The 17500-nt window shown below is 42.9% G+C and overlaps 1 protein-coding gene across 2 annotated transcripts; it reads right to left on the bottom strand.

Annotated features, from left to right (window-relative positions):
• Positions 1-66: 66 nt before the first annotated feature.
• LOC127433859 (MAP3K7 C-terminal-like protein) lies at positions 67-16575 on the bottom strand. Of its 2 annotated transcripts, XM_051686145.1 has the most exons (5): positions 16363-16575; positions 15757-15838; positions 12978-13036; positions 7410-7525; positions 67-1216 (listed from the first exon to the last, which is right to left on the bottom strand). In XM_051686145.1, exons 2-5 carry the CDS (start codon positions 15830-15832, stop codon positions 1036-1038), a joined length of 432 nt encoding a protein of 143 aa, XP_051542105.1. In that variant the 5' UTR covers positions 15833-15838; positions 16363-16575; the 3' UTR covers positions 67-1035. The 2 variants fall into 2 exon arrangements, with proteins under 2 accessions (XP_051542105.1, XP_051542104.1); XM_051686144.1 differs by lacking the exons at positions 15757-15838; positions 16363-16575 and adding an exon at positions 13164-13379.
• Positions 16576-17500: the final 925 nt, after the last annotated feature.

Here is a 17500-nt window from a genome sequence, read left to right as displayed (position 1 = left end):
CCCATTTCACATGTTGACACGTTCATAATTTAAAATGAAAAATCATGTACAGAAACAGAATAAGGCATGCCAGATGATCTTTAATCATTTCAATTAAATTCTTTATTGTCCTGTTGCTTAATTGGTAGAGTATGGTAAAGCCTACGCTAGCAAAGCAAAGGTCATGGGTTCGATTCCTTGGCATAATGCATGGACGGATTAAATGCAAACCCCAAATGCACTGGTTAATATCACTTTGTATAAAAATGTTTTCCAAATGCCTAAATGTAAATGAAAAAGGAAACTAAGCTTGAACAAACTAAACCCCTCATTCTCAAGCATGCAAACTTACCTGCTATTAAACTGGTTGGAGGACATACATTAGGAACTACAAATTTGATGGTATTTCAGCTGTGTGTGGGATGGGGGATGACAGCCATTTATATTTTTGAAGGGTTTCACAATCCTAAAATGAGCAGACCACATTTCGAAATTCAAGTTCCCTATTACTGAGTGACTAAACAATGGCATGTAGTCATACATCTATTGTCACCTTGCTTGAACTTGAATAGTTGTACAGAAATGTAATTCATTAATTCCTTGTTTATGCAACAGAGAGACAAAAGTAAAATCTTTTAGTAAGAGTCAATTTACTCTTTGTCAGCAAAGCGATTTGAGTGTAGCACTGACACTATTTCAACTGTTCAATAGGCAGAGAAACGCATCTGTCCTCAAACACGCCCTTCCAAAGGAAAAGTGGTATATAGGGTACTGTAGCCTTTTCAGAATACTGTGTCAGACAAATATTGGTGATCTCTTAGGTCAACAACTGAAAATAACATGAAGTCTGAGCTTTAAAAAAAAAAAAAAGAAAAGGCCCTCAAGGACATATATTAGCTTAACAAATATTACATATACATTGATTAAGTGCTAAGTCTAAGAATGCTGATTCAAGATCAGTGTTTCTATTCAGTACAACATAATATAACTACTGAAAAATCACTGAGATGTTATAAGTAGGAGGAGAGTAGGGACCCAGACTACAGAGGTCAAAGGTCACGAGGAGCCCTGCCTCTTTTGACTGATCACCCGGAGATTTTCAAGCTGCTGGGTGCATTCACTGTGGGCCGAGATCAGATTCCGGTTTTCCTCCGTAAGTATCCTGTATTCCTCCTCCAGCTGTGCGACCTCCATCGATGCCTTTTCATCTTCTAATATCTCTGCAATGAGTTCTTTCCTGTGTACAACACACAAAACAGGGTAATAACATGACAGAGCAATCAATTTTCACACTTCACTATCTGTTATTGCATCATCTTTTGAATGGCACATTATCAGATTTATTGTAATAATGATTGAAAGGATATGTGCCAAAATAACACATTACATGTGGCTTGGGTGTCACTCGGGTGACTATAGGCAGCTAGTCCATGCCCAAAACTATTTTAAAGGAAGTAAAACTGTCAATGCTATGTAGTTTGGTACCTGGAGATGATACAGAGCTGTTCCACTAGTTCAGGATCAAATCTAACTATGTGTGCTATGAACCAAAATGCCACTGGGCCACGAAGCGAGTGATCTCCTCTACGCATGGCCTTTAGTCCAAGTTTTTCATAAATAATATTGTTTATGTTTATAAACTTATGATCAATAGAAAAAGGAAAAAAATCTGTTTCTGTTCACTCTATCGCCCTCCAAAATATCTTATTTTATTCCACTAGATGGCAGCAAGTACTAGAAAAAAATCATTTTCCCCCATCACCTTCTATCACAAAATGCTGATCTGGAATGTAGGTGGTGCTCTAACGCATTTTAGCCCTCACAGATGTGCTCCTCCATAGACATTCACCCTGCATTCCAAAGGGGATAAATCAGCCTCCGAAGGGCACTCAGAAGGGAGAACAATCATAATAGCCATGCTGTGAGATCACTTCGAACAGAATTTCCAATAAAAATGACTTAAACACATTTCATTTCATAAAAGCTCTCACAGTGGATGGTACAGTCTTCGAAGGGAATAGTGCATAGGGATGATCACCTCTGAATGGACCACACCCTCAGTCTAATTTTCAGTTCATGCACCACCCCCATTGTTTCATTGAATATCTCAGCCTCTGAGTGGACTAGAAGCTCAATCGATCCTCCCCTTTGCAATGGTGTATAACATTTTATCATCAATAGTCGATAAAATATATTTTCAATGATTTGTTGAGCATGCTTTTCCTGCTGGACCGCATATTTTGTTCTGGGCATCTAAGATATAACAGTGGATTATTTACACAAGCAAGCTCACATAGAAGTAAAACGTCATGGTTACTTGTGTAACCTCTGTTCCCTGATGGAGGGAACGAGACGTTGTGTCGATGTAGTGACACTAGGGGTCACTCTTGGGAGCCCGAGACACCTCTGGTCTTTGATAAAAGGCCAATGAAAATTGGCGAGCGGTATTTGCATGCCACTCCCCCGGACATACGGGTATAAAAGGAGCTGGTATGCAACCACTCATTCAGGTTTTATGCTGAGGAGCCGATATAAGGTCCGGCTATTTCAGCAGGTAGTTCAGCATTGTGGCAGGAGGGACACAACGTCTCGTTCCCTCCATCAGGGAACAGAGGTTACACAAATAACCATGACGTTCCCTTTCTGTCACTCACTCGACGTTGTGTCGATGTAGTGACACTTGGGTTCCCTATACGAAATGCCACAATTGGCTGAACGATGTTCCGTGAACTGGCGGTACTGTGTGCCTCATAGCCAGCACACCAGGTCGACATGTAACCTCCCCCAACATAGTTATGAGTGTTGAACAGCCCTTTGGGGACAATTGGACTACTCAAGAAATAGAGACAGGCTTAACCCAGTCGTGGCCTCTTTTCCCCTCCTCTTTTTCTACTCCCTAAAAAAGAAGGGGGATTATCCGACTGGGCCGCCAGGTCTAGTCGGGGGGTGTCCCTCCCAAGGGGAAGACACCACGGAGACCACACCTCGCATAAAGGGGGGGGATATTTAAGTGGAAGAATAAGTCACATGGTCTTTCCGACCATGTGGAGAGTCTTCAAGGTAGATCCTACACAATGGGGGAGGAGTTACTACGAACATGGAGACTGGGGCAGAGGGGCTCTGCCCAAGGAAGACGCAGTTTGCCAACAGGGAAACGAATTAGCAGAAGATATATATCGCATGGGGTTAGCCTTACAGGGAACTGCCACATGCGGAGCACCTACCCCAGAACAGGGCTCTTAGCATGTGTACTGGGCCAGCAGCGAGTCTCTCCGAAAACTTGACTTCCACAGGGCTCGGAGGAAGTCAACCAGGGAACAAAATTTGTGAACACTACTGGGAAAGGAGGTGGAAGGCGCTATGTGCAAGCGATACACCAGGCCGGCTATCCCGGGCTTATCCGCTTGTATTGCGTGCCACTACCTGGGATGAAACCGGTTCCACCCGGAGGTTGTAGAACCTTGCAAAGGTGTTGGGTGTTGCCCAGCCTGCCTCTCAGCAAATGTCTGTTAGAGAGGCACCCCTGGCCAGGGCCCAGCAGGCCACTACACCCCTGGTAGACTGGGCTCGTAGCCCTACCGGGGGCGGCATGTCCTGGGCGTGATATGCCATAGTTATGGCGTCAATGAGCCAGTGGGCGATCCTCTGCTTGTAGACAGCGCTTCCTTTCCGCTGTGCATCAAAGCAGACAAAGAGCTGCTCAGAGATCTTAAAGCTCTGCGTGCGATCCAAATAGATGCGTAAAGCGTGCACCGGACACAGCAACGACAGGGCTGGGTCTGCCTCCTCGTGGGGCAGCACTTGCAGGTTCACCACCTGGTCCCTAAAAGGGGTCGTGGGAACCTTGGGCACATAGCCCGATTGGGGTCTCGGGAACATGTGAGATTAGCCCGGACCGAACTCCAGACACGTTTCGCTGACAGAGAACACTTGCAGTTCTCCTACCCTCTTGATGGAAGTGAGCGCAGTCAGGAGGGCAGTCTTCCAGGAGAGTGCCTTAAGCTCAGCTGACTGCAAAGGCTCAAAGGGGGCTCTCTGTAGACCCTGAAGAACTACAGAGAGGTCCGATGAGGGAACGAGGCACAGTCTGGGGGGATTCAGCCTCCTGGTGCCTCTTAGGAACCTGATGATCAGGACGTGCTTCCCTAAGGACTTACCGTCGACTGCATCGTGGTGTGCTGCTATGGCGGCAACGTACACCAAGGTGGAATGGGACAGCCTCCATTCCAACCTCTCCTGCAGGAAGGAAAGCACTGATCCGACTGCGCATCTCTGGGGGTCTTCCCATTGGGAAGAACACCACTTAGCGAACAGATGCCACTTAAAGGCATACAGGCACCTCATAGAGGGGGCCCCAGCCTGAGTGATCGTGTCTACCACCGCAGGTCCTGTCCAGGGGACAGACATGGAGATTCCAGAGGTCTGGTCACGGGTGCCAGATGGTGCCCTGTCCCTGAGAAAGAAGGTCCTTCCTCAGGGGAATTTGCCGGGGGGGGGGGCTGTCACGAGGAGCATGAAGTCCAAGAACCACGTCTGGGTGGGCCAGTAGGGTGCTACCAGGACAACCTGCTCCTCGTCCTGCCTGACCTTGCACAGGGTCTGTGCAAGTAGGCTCACTGGGGGCCAACTGTGTGCCAGCATGTTTATGCCTGGGGGCCTCGGTCAGGGCGTACCAGAGTGGGCAGTGGGAGGATTCTAGGGAGGCGAACAGGTGCACCTGTGCCTGTCTGAATCGACTCCAAATCAGCTGGACCACCTGAGAGTGGAGTCTCCACTCTCCCCTGAGGGTAACCTGTCGTGACAGTGTGTCCGCTGTAGTGTTGAGGTTGCCCGGGATGCGAGTGGCTCGCAGCGACTTGAAGTGCTGCTGACTCCAGAGGAGGAAATGGCAGGCGGGTTGTGACATACAATGAGAGCGCAGACCGCGTTGATGGTTGACATATGCTACCGTTGCCATGTTGTCTGTCTGAACTAACACGTGCTTGCCCTGGATCAACGGCCAAAACCTCCGCAGGGCGAGCAGAATTGCCAACAACTCGAGGTAGTTGATGTGCCAATGCAGTCGTGGGCCCATCCACAAGCCGGCGGCTGCGTGCCCATTGCAAACAGCACCCCAGCCCATTTTGGAGGAGTTCGCCGTGACCACGACGCGCCTGGAGACCAGTTGTAGGGGAACACCTGCCCGTAGAAACGAGAGGTCGGTCCAAGGGCTGAAAAGACGGTGACAGACCGGCGTGATGACCACACGATGTGTCCCGCGGCGCCATGCCCATCTCGGGACTCGAGTCTGAAGCCAGTGCTGAAGTGATCTCATATGCATCAACCTGAGCAGGGTGGCCACCGCTGAGGATGCCATATGCCCCAGGAGCCTCTGAAAAAGTTTCAGTGGAACCGCTGTTTTCCGTTTGAATGCCTTCAAACAGACCAACACCGACTGGGCACGCTCGTTCGTGAGGCGCACTGTCAAAGAGACTGAGTCCAACTCCAAACCGAAAAAAAGAGATGCTCTGAACCGGAAGGAGCTTGCTCTTTTCCCAGTTGACCTGAAGCCCTAGTCGGCTGAGGTGTGAGAGCACCAAGTCCCGACATGTCCCGAGAGTGAGCTAAGATTAGCCAGTCGTCGAGATAGTTGAGAATGTGAATGCCCACCTCCCTTAGCGGGGCAAGGGCTGCCTCTGCGACCTTTGTGAATGCTAGACAATGTTCAAGATAATGCAAAAAGACCCCTTCATTAGTGTAACGTAACTTGGTTATACAGAAAATATATACATTCTATTATTATAAAACAATAGCGCATCGATATATCAAAAAAGTTGTGATGGATTCACATCAATACTGAATTGTGTCAATATAAGTACAGTCTATTTTATAAACATCTACTGTCATCATCCACCAAATTTAGCTAACAGCTATTGATAAAGCTGGCTAGCTAGCTAACGCCGACATTGACTGCATTTATACGATAGCCTATGTATCATGCAAAGAAAAGTGATTACTTCAAACTACAGTCTCACATAGTCAGACCTATATCCACACTTTGTATTAGCCCTGTTCCAGCACTGGAGAATCAAATATAATATACAATCATAACTGTGTAATTTTAATTATGCTACCTCATCTGTCAGCATGATGCCGGTGAATCACGTTGTCTTTTTGTACGTTACGTCATTGTTTTGGTCGATGCTCGCTCCCTCGCGTCCCTATGGAGTGTGTGCACGAGCACGAGCAACAGGTAGCTGGCTGCAGTTCACTTAACGGCCACAGGTGTCATTAATAACAAGGGTTTCTGAATCTTACATGCTGCACCTTTAAGTGCAATTTCAAAGACTTTTACAGTGGTAAGAAAAAGTATGTGAACCATTTGGAATTGCCTGCATTTATATATAATTGCCATTAAAATTTAAGTTGTCTATAAATGGAGATGAAGAACTATGGCTACTCTCGCCGGAGGCGGCAGTCCGGCAGATAGAGAGAGCTACAGGCAGCTGCCCTGTATGTGTTTATGTTTGTGTGTTTTTGTTTAATTAAATATTACTTTGATGCTTGTCCGGTTCTCGCCGCCTCCTTTCCCTTTTACCCTGTTACACTGAACAAGGATAAAATCAGTGAAACATGCTGCCCATTTTTATATTTATCCTTTGTGTCACTAGGGTACAACAAGAATCTGTTCAGCATGAGTCAGTAATAATCTCCAGCAAATGTACAGGCTGGTGCTGGGTCAAAGAAAGTCCACATTTGATTTACAGTATATTTCTAAATATACGCTTCTCAATATATCTGAGACATTTCATGTGTTTTACTCTCTTGGGAAAAAAGACAATAAAAAGAGAACAAACACTGGAAATTTACAGTGATATTTAGATGTCAAGAAAGTCCTTGTGTTTCCTTCTATAAAGAAACGTAATGTGCTTTTTACAAGGTATAACAGGTAATTAAAGTATCAGTGAGTATACCTACATTACATTAACTGTACATTAACATCTTCTATGTACAGGATCTCTCTTCCGTTCAGATTTGGTCTGATAAACCTCAAACTGTCTAAAACATACAACACAATATTTTTTTCTTTATATCTAATGTTTAAATCAAATTAAAGTGGCTAATTGAAAAGCATAACTAACGCAAACAATAAATATCCCAATAAATATAAAAGGATAACCTTTAAATATGCACTTTCATTTTCAAAGTGTGGTTTTGCGATGTGAATGTAAAAAAACAAAAAAACAAAAAAACAGAAAGCCTTGCATACCACAGTAGAGTATGTAAGGTCTTGTCATGATTACATAGACAGTAGAGCAGCATGGCATTTAAGAAAAACCCACTGTCATAAAGTAACAGACAAACAGAGCTTTGATCAATTGTCTATTCATTCTTACACAAAAATACATGGACTGAGATTGTTTTGAGTGGTGTTTATTACTAGGGCTTACTTTCTGTCTTCTAGCCTGGCGATTTCATGTTTGACTTGGTTGAACTCATTGGCCATCTTGCAGTGGTCTTTGTACACATCTACAGACTCCTTTAGAGACCGACATGGCAGCACTGGCTGTTAGAGGGAGGGAAACAGAAGATCACATGATTAGATAACATTACTAGGCTATATTAATTGACACTAATACCTAATAAATATGGCATAAACCGCAATGGTCATTGTCAGTCTAAAGGCTATAAGAGTGATTGAAAATGAATTTAGGAACTATTTCTCTGCGATTTTATATTTAGATTGTATGATACATTCTGGAATATACACAAAAAAAACATTGTTTAACCTGACAGAGGGTTTTTAATGAACAGATGAAACGCAATATGTGGAAACAGTTCTTGACTTTTTATTCCTTTTGTGTCAGAAACTTCTGCTTTCGCGATGACTCAACATCCTTTAAAATATCCTCCTCAAAACAAACCGCTTCAACTTCTCCCAGTTCTCACCTCATAACCCATGCGCATGTGTGTCAACCCAATGTTCTTTCAGATAAGACGATGTCCAATTGCATAAAGGAACATTTTTGTGGGAAGGTTCCTTTAAATGCCAGCCCTTTTGTTAATATGTTAAAAAAAGCAGCACTAATCTGGAGTTTTTATTATTGAGTTTAAACACCATATGGCATGTGTAATTAATCATTTAAACACTGGTGCATTATAAATAGGCTTCAAGGGACAGTTCACACAAAAATTAAAATTCTGTCATCATTTACTCACTTTCATATCATTCCAAACCTTTATGACTTTCTTTCTTCGGTGGAACTAAAAAGGTGATGTTTGGACTGAAGCTGTCAGACCCTAACATTCTGCCAAACAATTTCATTGTCACTTCAATTAAACCACTAGATAGCTACTGCCCTCTTGTGGACTTCTTGCAGCAACACTAAAACATTCCCTCATTAATAAACTGTGATCTTCGTCATGTCCTATTAAATAAACTCAATAATAACTTGTATAATAATATGTGAAAAATAGTCAAAGGAGGGCCAAATGTCCTCTGTCAAGGCAGAGACAACAATAAACCCTTTAAAGCAGCAGTTTACCATTTCTGTGACTACATAGCGGTTCATAATCTTGTTGTTGTTGTCCCCGCTGAGACTATTCCTCTCAGATTAGATCTTACATGCAGGAACAAGTCACTGCACCCTGCTGCTCGAACCCTCCACTCACTCTTGGTATTTCTGGCATTCAACTTGAACATTAGCACAGTGGATTTTGCCTTTCTGCAGTTTTTTTTTCAACACACCTTTCACAATATGACGCCAAACCCGTAAAGTCAAAGATCAGCCAAAAATGTATATTCTATCAGCATTTACTCACCTTCATGTTGTTCCAAACCCCTATGACTTTCCTTATTAGGTGACAAGATGATCAACCACAATGACCATCTATGACCTGCTAGAAACCATGTAAAACCAGTGACCATTGGAAACTGGTTTTCAAAAGGTTTTTCTTTTTCAGCAGGTTTGGTAATTGCAGGTGTATGGAGCACCTAAGGGGACAGGGAAGGAATTTATTTTCTGAAATAGTTTTGCATTCCCTCTCAATATGTTTTGCATGCCCTCGCAATACATTTTGCGTTCCCTTGCAATTATTATAATTTACCAATAAATTAACCATGGTTGTACTATAGTAATATTGTATTAGTAACCATGAGTGTAGTAACCATGTTGATGTCGTTTTCTGGCAGACTGTAACCTTGGTTCACTGAAAGGAGGGAACGAGGCAGTTCGTCAGTAGCTGGCGCTATGGGAACTCCTCTCAGGAGTGACGATCTCTGAAGTCCTTTAAAATCATGCCAATCTATTGGCAGATGGAGCTTGATGCACCGCCCCTGATGCACGCTTCATCGGAAGCATATAAACAGGAGCACAGCTTGATTTCATCAGGATTTTTGAATGAAGGGAAGAGAGCACATCTCTCGGTCCCTTAATATTGAGAAATTAGTAGTTTGGCTAGCGTACACAGCGTCTCGTTCCCGTCTTTCAGGGAACCAAGGTTACATTCAAGGAGATATTCCCTTTCAAGTTGGACACTTTGACACTGCGTCAGTATCTAATGCTATGGAAACCATCTACCACAGCTCTGAGCTAGTGAATCACATGCACAAGGCAACACCTACTAGGATAGTAAAAAGGCTTCAACATGACCTGCAGGTAAAGATTTGGGCATCCAGAGCACGGGAGATGTATTCACAACCCTGAAGAGAAATATTCTGATGAAATGGCGATGACGCGTGCATCAGGCATGGAGCGTCAAGTGCCATCTGACAATAGATTGGCATGATTTTAAAAGGTTTCAGAGATTGTCACTCCTGATAGGAGTTCCCATAGCGTCAGCTACTGACATAGCAGTAAACTGATCGTCTCAAAAGGGAACCACGGTTTTACTATAGTAATACTGTTAAACTACAGTTTCTGTAGTAAAACCATGGTTCATTTTAACAAGGGTTAATTATGGTTTTACTCAGTGGCAGCCCGTGGGTTTGTGGGGCCCTAGGCGAAATCATAAAAAATGGACCCCCGGGGTGAAAATTGTCATAAATTTAAAACATGATGCCACGGTCCTGTCAGACAAAAATCCAGACTGATAGAGTGATAGAACCTTGACAGTACCCCCCCCCCATCCCAAAATTTGAACATCAAACAATACACAAGACAGACAAACGAGCACTAACATAAAGCAGAAAACACAACAGAAAGGGAGGGAAACCAGGGAGGGAACTTAAGGAAAAGGGTGGGGTCCGGCAGTCTGGGGGGAGGCCTCAGGGCAGAGGCAGGGTCTGGCAGCCTGGGAGGAGGCCTCGGGGCAAAGGCAGAGTCTGGCGGCCTGGGTGGAGGCCTCGGGGCAAAGGCAGAGTCTGGCGGCCTGGGAGGAGGCCTCAGGGCAGAGGCAGGGTCTAGCGGCCTGGGAGGAGGCCTCAGGGCAGAGGCGGGGTCTGGCAGTCTGGGAGGTGGCCTCAGGGTAGAGGTGGGGTCTGGTGGGCTGGGAGGCAGCTTCAGGGCACAGGAGACAGAGTACTGGGCAGCGGCCGCTGGACAGGGATCAGGAGGGAATGGCTCAGGGGGGTGGAGTCATGGATGGCTCGGGTACTAGCCACGGCAGGGGAACAGCTTCCATGGCCATGAGAACTGGCAGTGACATGGGAACGACCTCCTTGATCGTCGGCACTGGCAGTGACAGGGGAACAGTCTTCATGGCTGTGAGCACAGGCAGTGACAGGGTAAGGGCCTCAATAGCCGGGAGTGCTGGCAGCGACTAGGGAATGGCCTCCGTGTCCGGGAGTGCTGGCAGCGGCTGGGGAATGTCCTTCATGGCCGGGAGCACTGGCAGCGACTGGGAAATGGCCTCCGTGGCCGGGAGCGCTGGCAGCGACTGGGGAACGGCCTCCGTGGCCAGGAGCACTGGCAGCAACTGGGGAATGGCCTCCATGGCTGGGAGCGCTGGCAGCGACTATGGAATGGCCTGGCAGTGACTGGGGAATGGCCTCTGTGGCTGGAAGCACTGGCAGCGACTGGGGAGTAGCCTCCATGGCCGGGAGCACTGGCAGTAACAGGGGAAAGGGAGCCCTTCTTCTCCTCTTCCGTGCATCTGGGAGCGCTGCTCTGGGAGTGGCCGTCATGACCGAGAACGCTGGCTCTGCGACGGATGAGGATTCAGATGCCGGCTCTAGGACGGACGAGGCTTCAAGAGCTGGCTCTGGGACAGACGAAGCTTCAAGCGCTGGCTCGTTGACCATGGCAGGCGTGGGTGCTAGCTCATTGGCCATGGCAGGTGTGGGCGCTGGTTTGTTAACTCATTAAATCAAATGAGTTAACAGGGGACAGGTGAAGCAAATTAACTAATAATAGCAAACAAGGAGGTGGGGTATGACGTAAGATGGAGAGACATGTGGCTATACAGAAACAAAACAAAGACACGTGCTCTAACAAGACAGCTAAACAGCCGAATAGCATGAGTGCACATCGCAATATACGCCCATGCCAACCGACAAACAAGACAAGAGAATGCGTAGCAACACCAAACAAAGTGATGCCATGCATTCTCACACTAAGCAAAACCTAAGTATACATCGTGAGGCAAATGTCAAGCGATGCACGCAACAAGCGACAAAAATAAGACAGGACACCTGTGCGAGAGTTCGGCCACACACACACCCGACACCTTAGACCGAAGTGACCGAACCTCAGCACAACATGAAGACAGCTCGCGACCCGGGCGCGCAACGTGAGCATGATGCGAGGCGCACCCGCGTTCGCGAGAGCCAGACAAACTATTGACACGAGTGCATGCTGCCATAACATAAGCGCAATGCACCCACGTCAATAACAGACAGACATGGAGCATAAGTGTCCGGATCCCGACACAGACTGAGACCGAAACTGAACCAGACAGGAAGTCAGGATCCAGAAATCATGAAACAAGACAGACCGAAGAGCGCATGGCAGGGAATACAACCGAAACCGTGCGGTCACACAAAGACAGACAACGAAACACAAGACATTTTGTGCCTTTATATCGGAAGTGTTTTATTCCTTCCCCAGCAGACTGAGAAAACGTGAAAAGCCCTAATGATCTGACAATTCTATCCTTTACACAAAATAAGCCTCAAAGTCTAAAATAGCCACAAAACAATATTTTTCATACCTTATTTCTTGTGTTGCTGTCAGGCATGTGAGCATTATTCAGCAAGGTGCGATCTGTGTCTAATAAACACTCAAATACCCCACAATGCTTTGCGGTATGAATACATTATGCAAATTACCGTGTACAACTCATAGCTTTACTGTTTGACGATATTATGTACACTGCTGTTATTTTATTTTTTGTAACTTTCAGTTTTTTTGTCTTTTTGTGATTATTCAGAGCTCATTTTATACCTAATAGGTTGTTTTTAGTTTTTACCGTCATTGTGATTTGTATGTTAAATCATTTTGTCCAGCGTGTTGTAAGTATTGTTAAAGTGTGCGCGATAGAAACCATTGGACTGCGGAGAGTTTCAAAATAGAAGTCATCAATGTTTCTTAATCTTATGACTTGTAGATTTACATTGCACATGTTCCCGGGGCCCCCCCAGGCATGTTGGGGCCCTAGGCAGTCGCCTGTTTCACCTGTAAGACGGGCCGGCCCTGGTTTTACTATAGTAATCAAAGAACTATAGTATTTGTACTAAAACCATAGTAACAACTAAATTATGATTTTTATCACCATAGTTTTCATTTTTCTGTATTATTACTATGGTTTCACTATGAGTAGTTGGTTAAAATATGGTTACTGTAATAAAACCATGGTAAATTTTGTGGTTATGGTTTTACTACAAATATAATTGTTGAACCATAGTTATTATAGTTAATCCATGGAAACTTTGGTGGTTACTACGATATTACTTCAAATACCATATTTTAGCTATGGTTGCGAGGGAACTCAAAACTATTTAAGAAAATAAATTCCCTCCCTGTCCTCTAAAGGGCTCGGTGCAAGTGTACAAGAGGCTATGTTGACATTATAAACTTTACCTGTAGACGTTGCTCAAGGTCAAGGAAAGCTGGAAGGGGATCCTCTGCATCTTTCAACTCTGAGAGGAAAAGAAAGCCAGATCAGCATGTCTGGTATGAGCATGCTGAGATGCAACTAATGTTTGAGATCTTCACTGCAAGGCCTCAGAAGTGGCATCCACCTCCTTCTAATCAGCTAAATCATACCACAGCTCACATGGCACCACAATGACATCACCGTATCTGCAGTCTGTTGATATTTTAGGAGTTTATGCTGATTTAGGTCCAACTTCCCCATGGTAAACATCACCCAAGAGACCAAAACACTAGTTCAGTGCAAAAAGCCAAATTCATCTGGTACCTGTTTGACCATGGATTCTTAATCCTAAATGGACAGACTGAAAGTAAGTATCTCCCAGATTCTCCACACTGACTTGTCGTTAATGAGCGCTCAGACAAACAACTTGTCTGCATTGATTCCTGCCATGCTAGCTATGTCCAAGTGGGACTCACTCACTCATGCTGGGAATCCTCTGATGCAACCAGCTAAAAACAGGGTTGTTTACTGTCCTGCATCAGCCAGGAGGCCAATTAAAAGTTATATATACATGAAGTTTGCACATAGGCCTTATCGTAAACCTGATATACCCATTACTCACATTAAGAAGCTTGCATAATTCCCAGAGAATGTGGGCGGGTGGAGGTGAACATGACAGTTTCATGTCTTTGTGGCTGACTGATCGCACACCAGTGACTGTTCAGTACACAAGATGGGGCTACACTGTTTGTTAGACAAAATTAACCAGTAGTAAACTATGAGAAAGAGGGTATAACCTACGGTACCTAAGAAGAAAATAGTGCACATATGAGTTAGGTTCTATATTCTCTGCTGAAACAAAAAGCTAAAACCATCCTAAATAAACTATCCAAAATATTATGCCATAGAAGAACCATTTTTGGTTCCCCAAAGACCTTTCAGTGAAAAGCTCTTAAAAGAACTATATTTGAAGAAATGTTTTCCACTACAAAGAAACTTTTGTGCAATGAGAAGGTTTCATGGATGTTAAAGGAATATTCAGTGTTCAATACAAGTTAAGCTTAGTCGACAGTATTTGTGGCATAGTATTGATTATGACAAAACTTAATTTCAATTCATCCCTCCTTTTATTTTTTTTTAAATTTTTTACATTTTTAATTTTGATCCCTTTTACTCCCAATTTGGAATGCCCAATTCCCACTACTTAGTAGGTCCTCATGGTGGCGCGGTTACTCACCTCAATCCGGGTGGCGGAGGCCAAGTCTCAGTTGCCTCCGCTTCTGAGACTGTCAAACCGCGCATCTTATGACATGGCTCATTGTGCATGACACCGCGGAGACTCTGAATGTGGAGGCTCATGCTACTCTCTGCGATCCACGCACAACTTACCATGTGCCCCACTGAGAGTGAGAACCACTAATCGCGACCACGATGAGGTTACGTCATGTGACTCTACCCTCCCTAGCAACTAGGCCAATTTGTTTGCTCAGGAGACCTGGCTGGAGTCACTCAGCACACCCTGGATTTGAACTCGCGACTCCAGGAGTGGTAGTCAGCGTCAATACTCGCTGAGCTACCCAGGCCCCCTATCCCTTCTTTTATTAAAAAAAAAGCAAAAATCTGGCTTTACAGTGGAAGAGAATGGGGACCAGTCTGTAAATGTAAAAAATACTCTCAGTTTTAAAAGTATAGCCACAAGACGTAAACAATATGCATGTTAACATGATTTTAGTGTGATAAAATTACTTACTAACCTTTTCTGTGTAAAGTTATATCCAATTTTACAACTTTGTTGCCATGACGATCTAACGCCACAAACTCTAAAACCCTAAAACGAAAAATTTTGCTGCTCAAATAATACATGAGTTTTAACAGAACAATTAATGTAAGTGTTTTTATTCAATTATAGGCTTCACATTTCTGCCTCTGAACCCTCCAAAAATTGGCCTCATTCACTTCCATTGTAAGTGCCTCACTGTTACCTCGATTTTTTTTGCTTTTTTATGAAAAGGAGGGATGAGTCTAAATTATTTTTTGTGGTAATCAACATTTTGCCACAAATGCTGTCGATTAAGCTTACCTTTTTTAAAACCCAGAATTTTCTTTAAAGGTTCTTCATGGAACCATACATGCCGATAAAGAAACTTAGCTGGTTAGCTGGTCTTAACTGGTCAGTTGGTTGGATTTAGAGGTGTTTTTGGCTCTTTTTAAAACTGGTCTGTCTGGAAGACCAGCTAAGACCAGCAAACAAGCCTGGGCTGGTTTAAGCAGTTTGTTTTCAGCAGAGTCTGTATTGTACTTTTGAGAAAGAGGTACGTCAAAGCAGCAGCGAAGGGTGAAGTAATAAATGCTTTTAAATTTAGGCCTGTGTTCTAAAAGCAAATTAGTGAATCATGCAGCAACGAGGTATTAAAAAGGAAACCTGATGCTGCAATGTCCAGGCAGCAGCTGCCATCAAAGCATTTGCCTGAATAGCTGTAAAACACTTTGACAGCGCTGTTGACATTGTGGCTAGGTAGACATTTCGTTTTTAAGATGCCAGACATCAACTAAAATAGAGGGGACACCTGTTTCTCTGAAAAGGATGGCAAAAGTTAAATGGATCCCACATGAGAGGCTTGGGGTGGGTTTTACTTGTTGCCATTTTAGAATGGACCGTGCACACAGTGGGGGCACACAACTCTATTTTAGTCTCTCAATCACAGTCTCTTTGTCACAACCATGTAAACATCTACAATACTGATTCCTGTCTTGATAAATTACCTGAGGATTCGTCGAGGCTGAAAGCGATTTGTACTTCAGATTTATCTGCAGAGACTCGTCTAGATGAGGTGATCATTTATTCCTGGAAGAGGAGCAGATGCAGATTAAACGGCAATGTATGCAAACCTTATTTTTGCCTAATCTCAGAAGTATGAGGTCATCAACCTTTCAGGGGCTTGAAAAGGTTTCATCATGTGCTCAGATTTACACCAGGGATTAAACAATTGCAGATAAACCCTCTCCCAGCCAGAGACTGACATCATACTTCTATAGGGGCTGCATTGTGTCTCTGCAATAATCAGTGTTCCTTAAAATATGAGGTCATGTTAAGGTGCATATGGAAATACCTATACAAGCAATAAGGTCTTTTATAAGCAATTATTTCTAACATGTTTAATGAATCATCTCATATTTATTTCTGACAGTTTGATGAACACAAACTGCACATTACACAAGACATGGTCCGATGTTAGGCTACAGTACATGTCTTTGTGTCATCTTTGTGGAACTAGGCTACAAACATAAACTGTACAATACTGTAACTTTACAGTATTATAGTAGAATGTGTTGCATATTAAGAATATAAAACAGAATTAAAAACTTTACCTGCTAATAGAAACGTAAATAAAGAAAACTTTCAAATAGAAAAGCTTTAAGAGTCGCTAAAGACGCTCCATTGAGACTTGTAGATCTTCAGCGCCGCGTTTATACTGTTACTGTTGAAACGTCTCGAATTAATAAAGCATCGCATTTAAGCAACCTTAATCCGCGTAATGTACACAAAGAAACCAAAAGTACGTTCACAAAACACAGCCAAAGTCATGACAGCTCTTCACGAGTCTTCAGAGTGCCACTCTGATTGTGTGTGTGCCAGCCGGACACCAATTAAATGGCATTCATGGCATGACTTTACACAAGAACAATGTCCATCTCTCCAATCAGCTTTGAGTGAGCTAGACATTATAACTTCAGCAAAGCTAGTCTTATTTTGATAGCATTTTTTTTTTTCCCTTTTGGATTTACATCCTGTCTTTGGTAGATAGAAGTTGTGATCGTTAGTATTGTTTTAAGATATCAAAAACATACATTTATTGCATGATACAAATGGCAAAAGTGTCACAGTTTCTTCAGAGAAAACAGGATAAAAATACATAAAATAGATAGATTCATAGAATTTAAATTAATTTAAATTAAATTCATGTAAAAAGTTTAATAATTTTACATAATAAAATTATGTTAATTAACAAATAATACAATTCCATCAATAATGTATTAAATATAATTTATAATTATAATTACAAATAAATGTAATATAATTTAATATACTTTATAATAACAAATTAAATAATTATATATATTTAAATATATATTACATTATAGTTATATATAATAAATAATAATAATTACAATTATAATAATTATTATATAATAATAAAATTATTATATTAGATATAAATTAACAATTAAATATAGGCTAATATATAATTATAATAAAAATTAAAAAAAAATAATTGTATTAATGTATAGGTCTATTTGCCTCAAGACCTCACTATAACAATTCAGATGTCTTGCTCTTTTCATTAAGTACATTTATCAAATTACCAATTTTTACTGTAGCAAGAAATAATTTTTAAGAAATGTTTGTTTATAAATGTTAAATCTCAAACTTTTTATTGAACATAAAAACTGAACAATACAATAAGAAGCAACAATAATAAGCATCTCCAAAGATACAGTAAGACAA

Source organism: Myxocyprinus asiaticus, chromosome 43 (genome assembly GCF_019703515.2).
Source record: "Myxocyprinus asiaticus isolate MX2 ecotype Aquarium Trade chromosome 43, UBuf_Myxa_2, whole genome shotgun sequence".
Taxonomy (NCBI): Eukaryota; Metazoa; Chordata; class Actinopteri; order Cypriniformes; family Catostomidae; genus Myxocyprinus; species Myxocyprinus asiaticus.
This window is presented reverse-complemented; position numbering and strand designations above follow the sequence as displayed.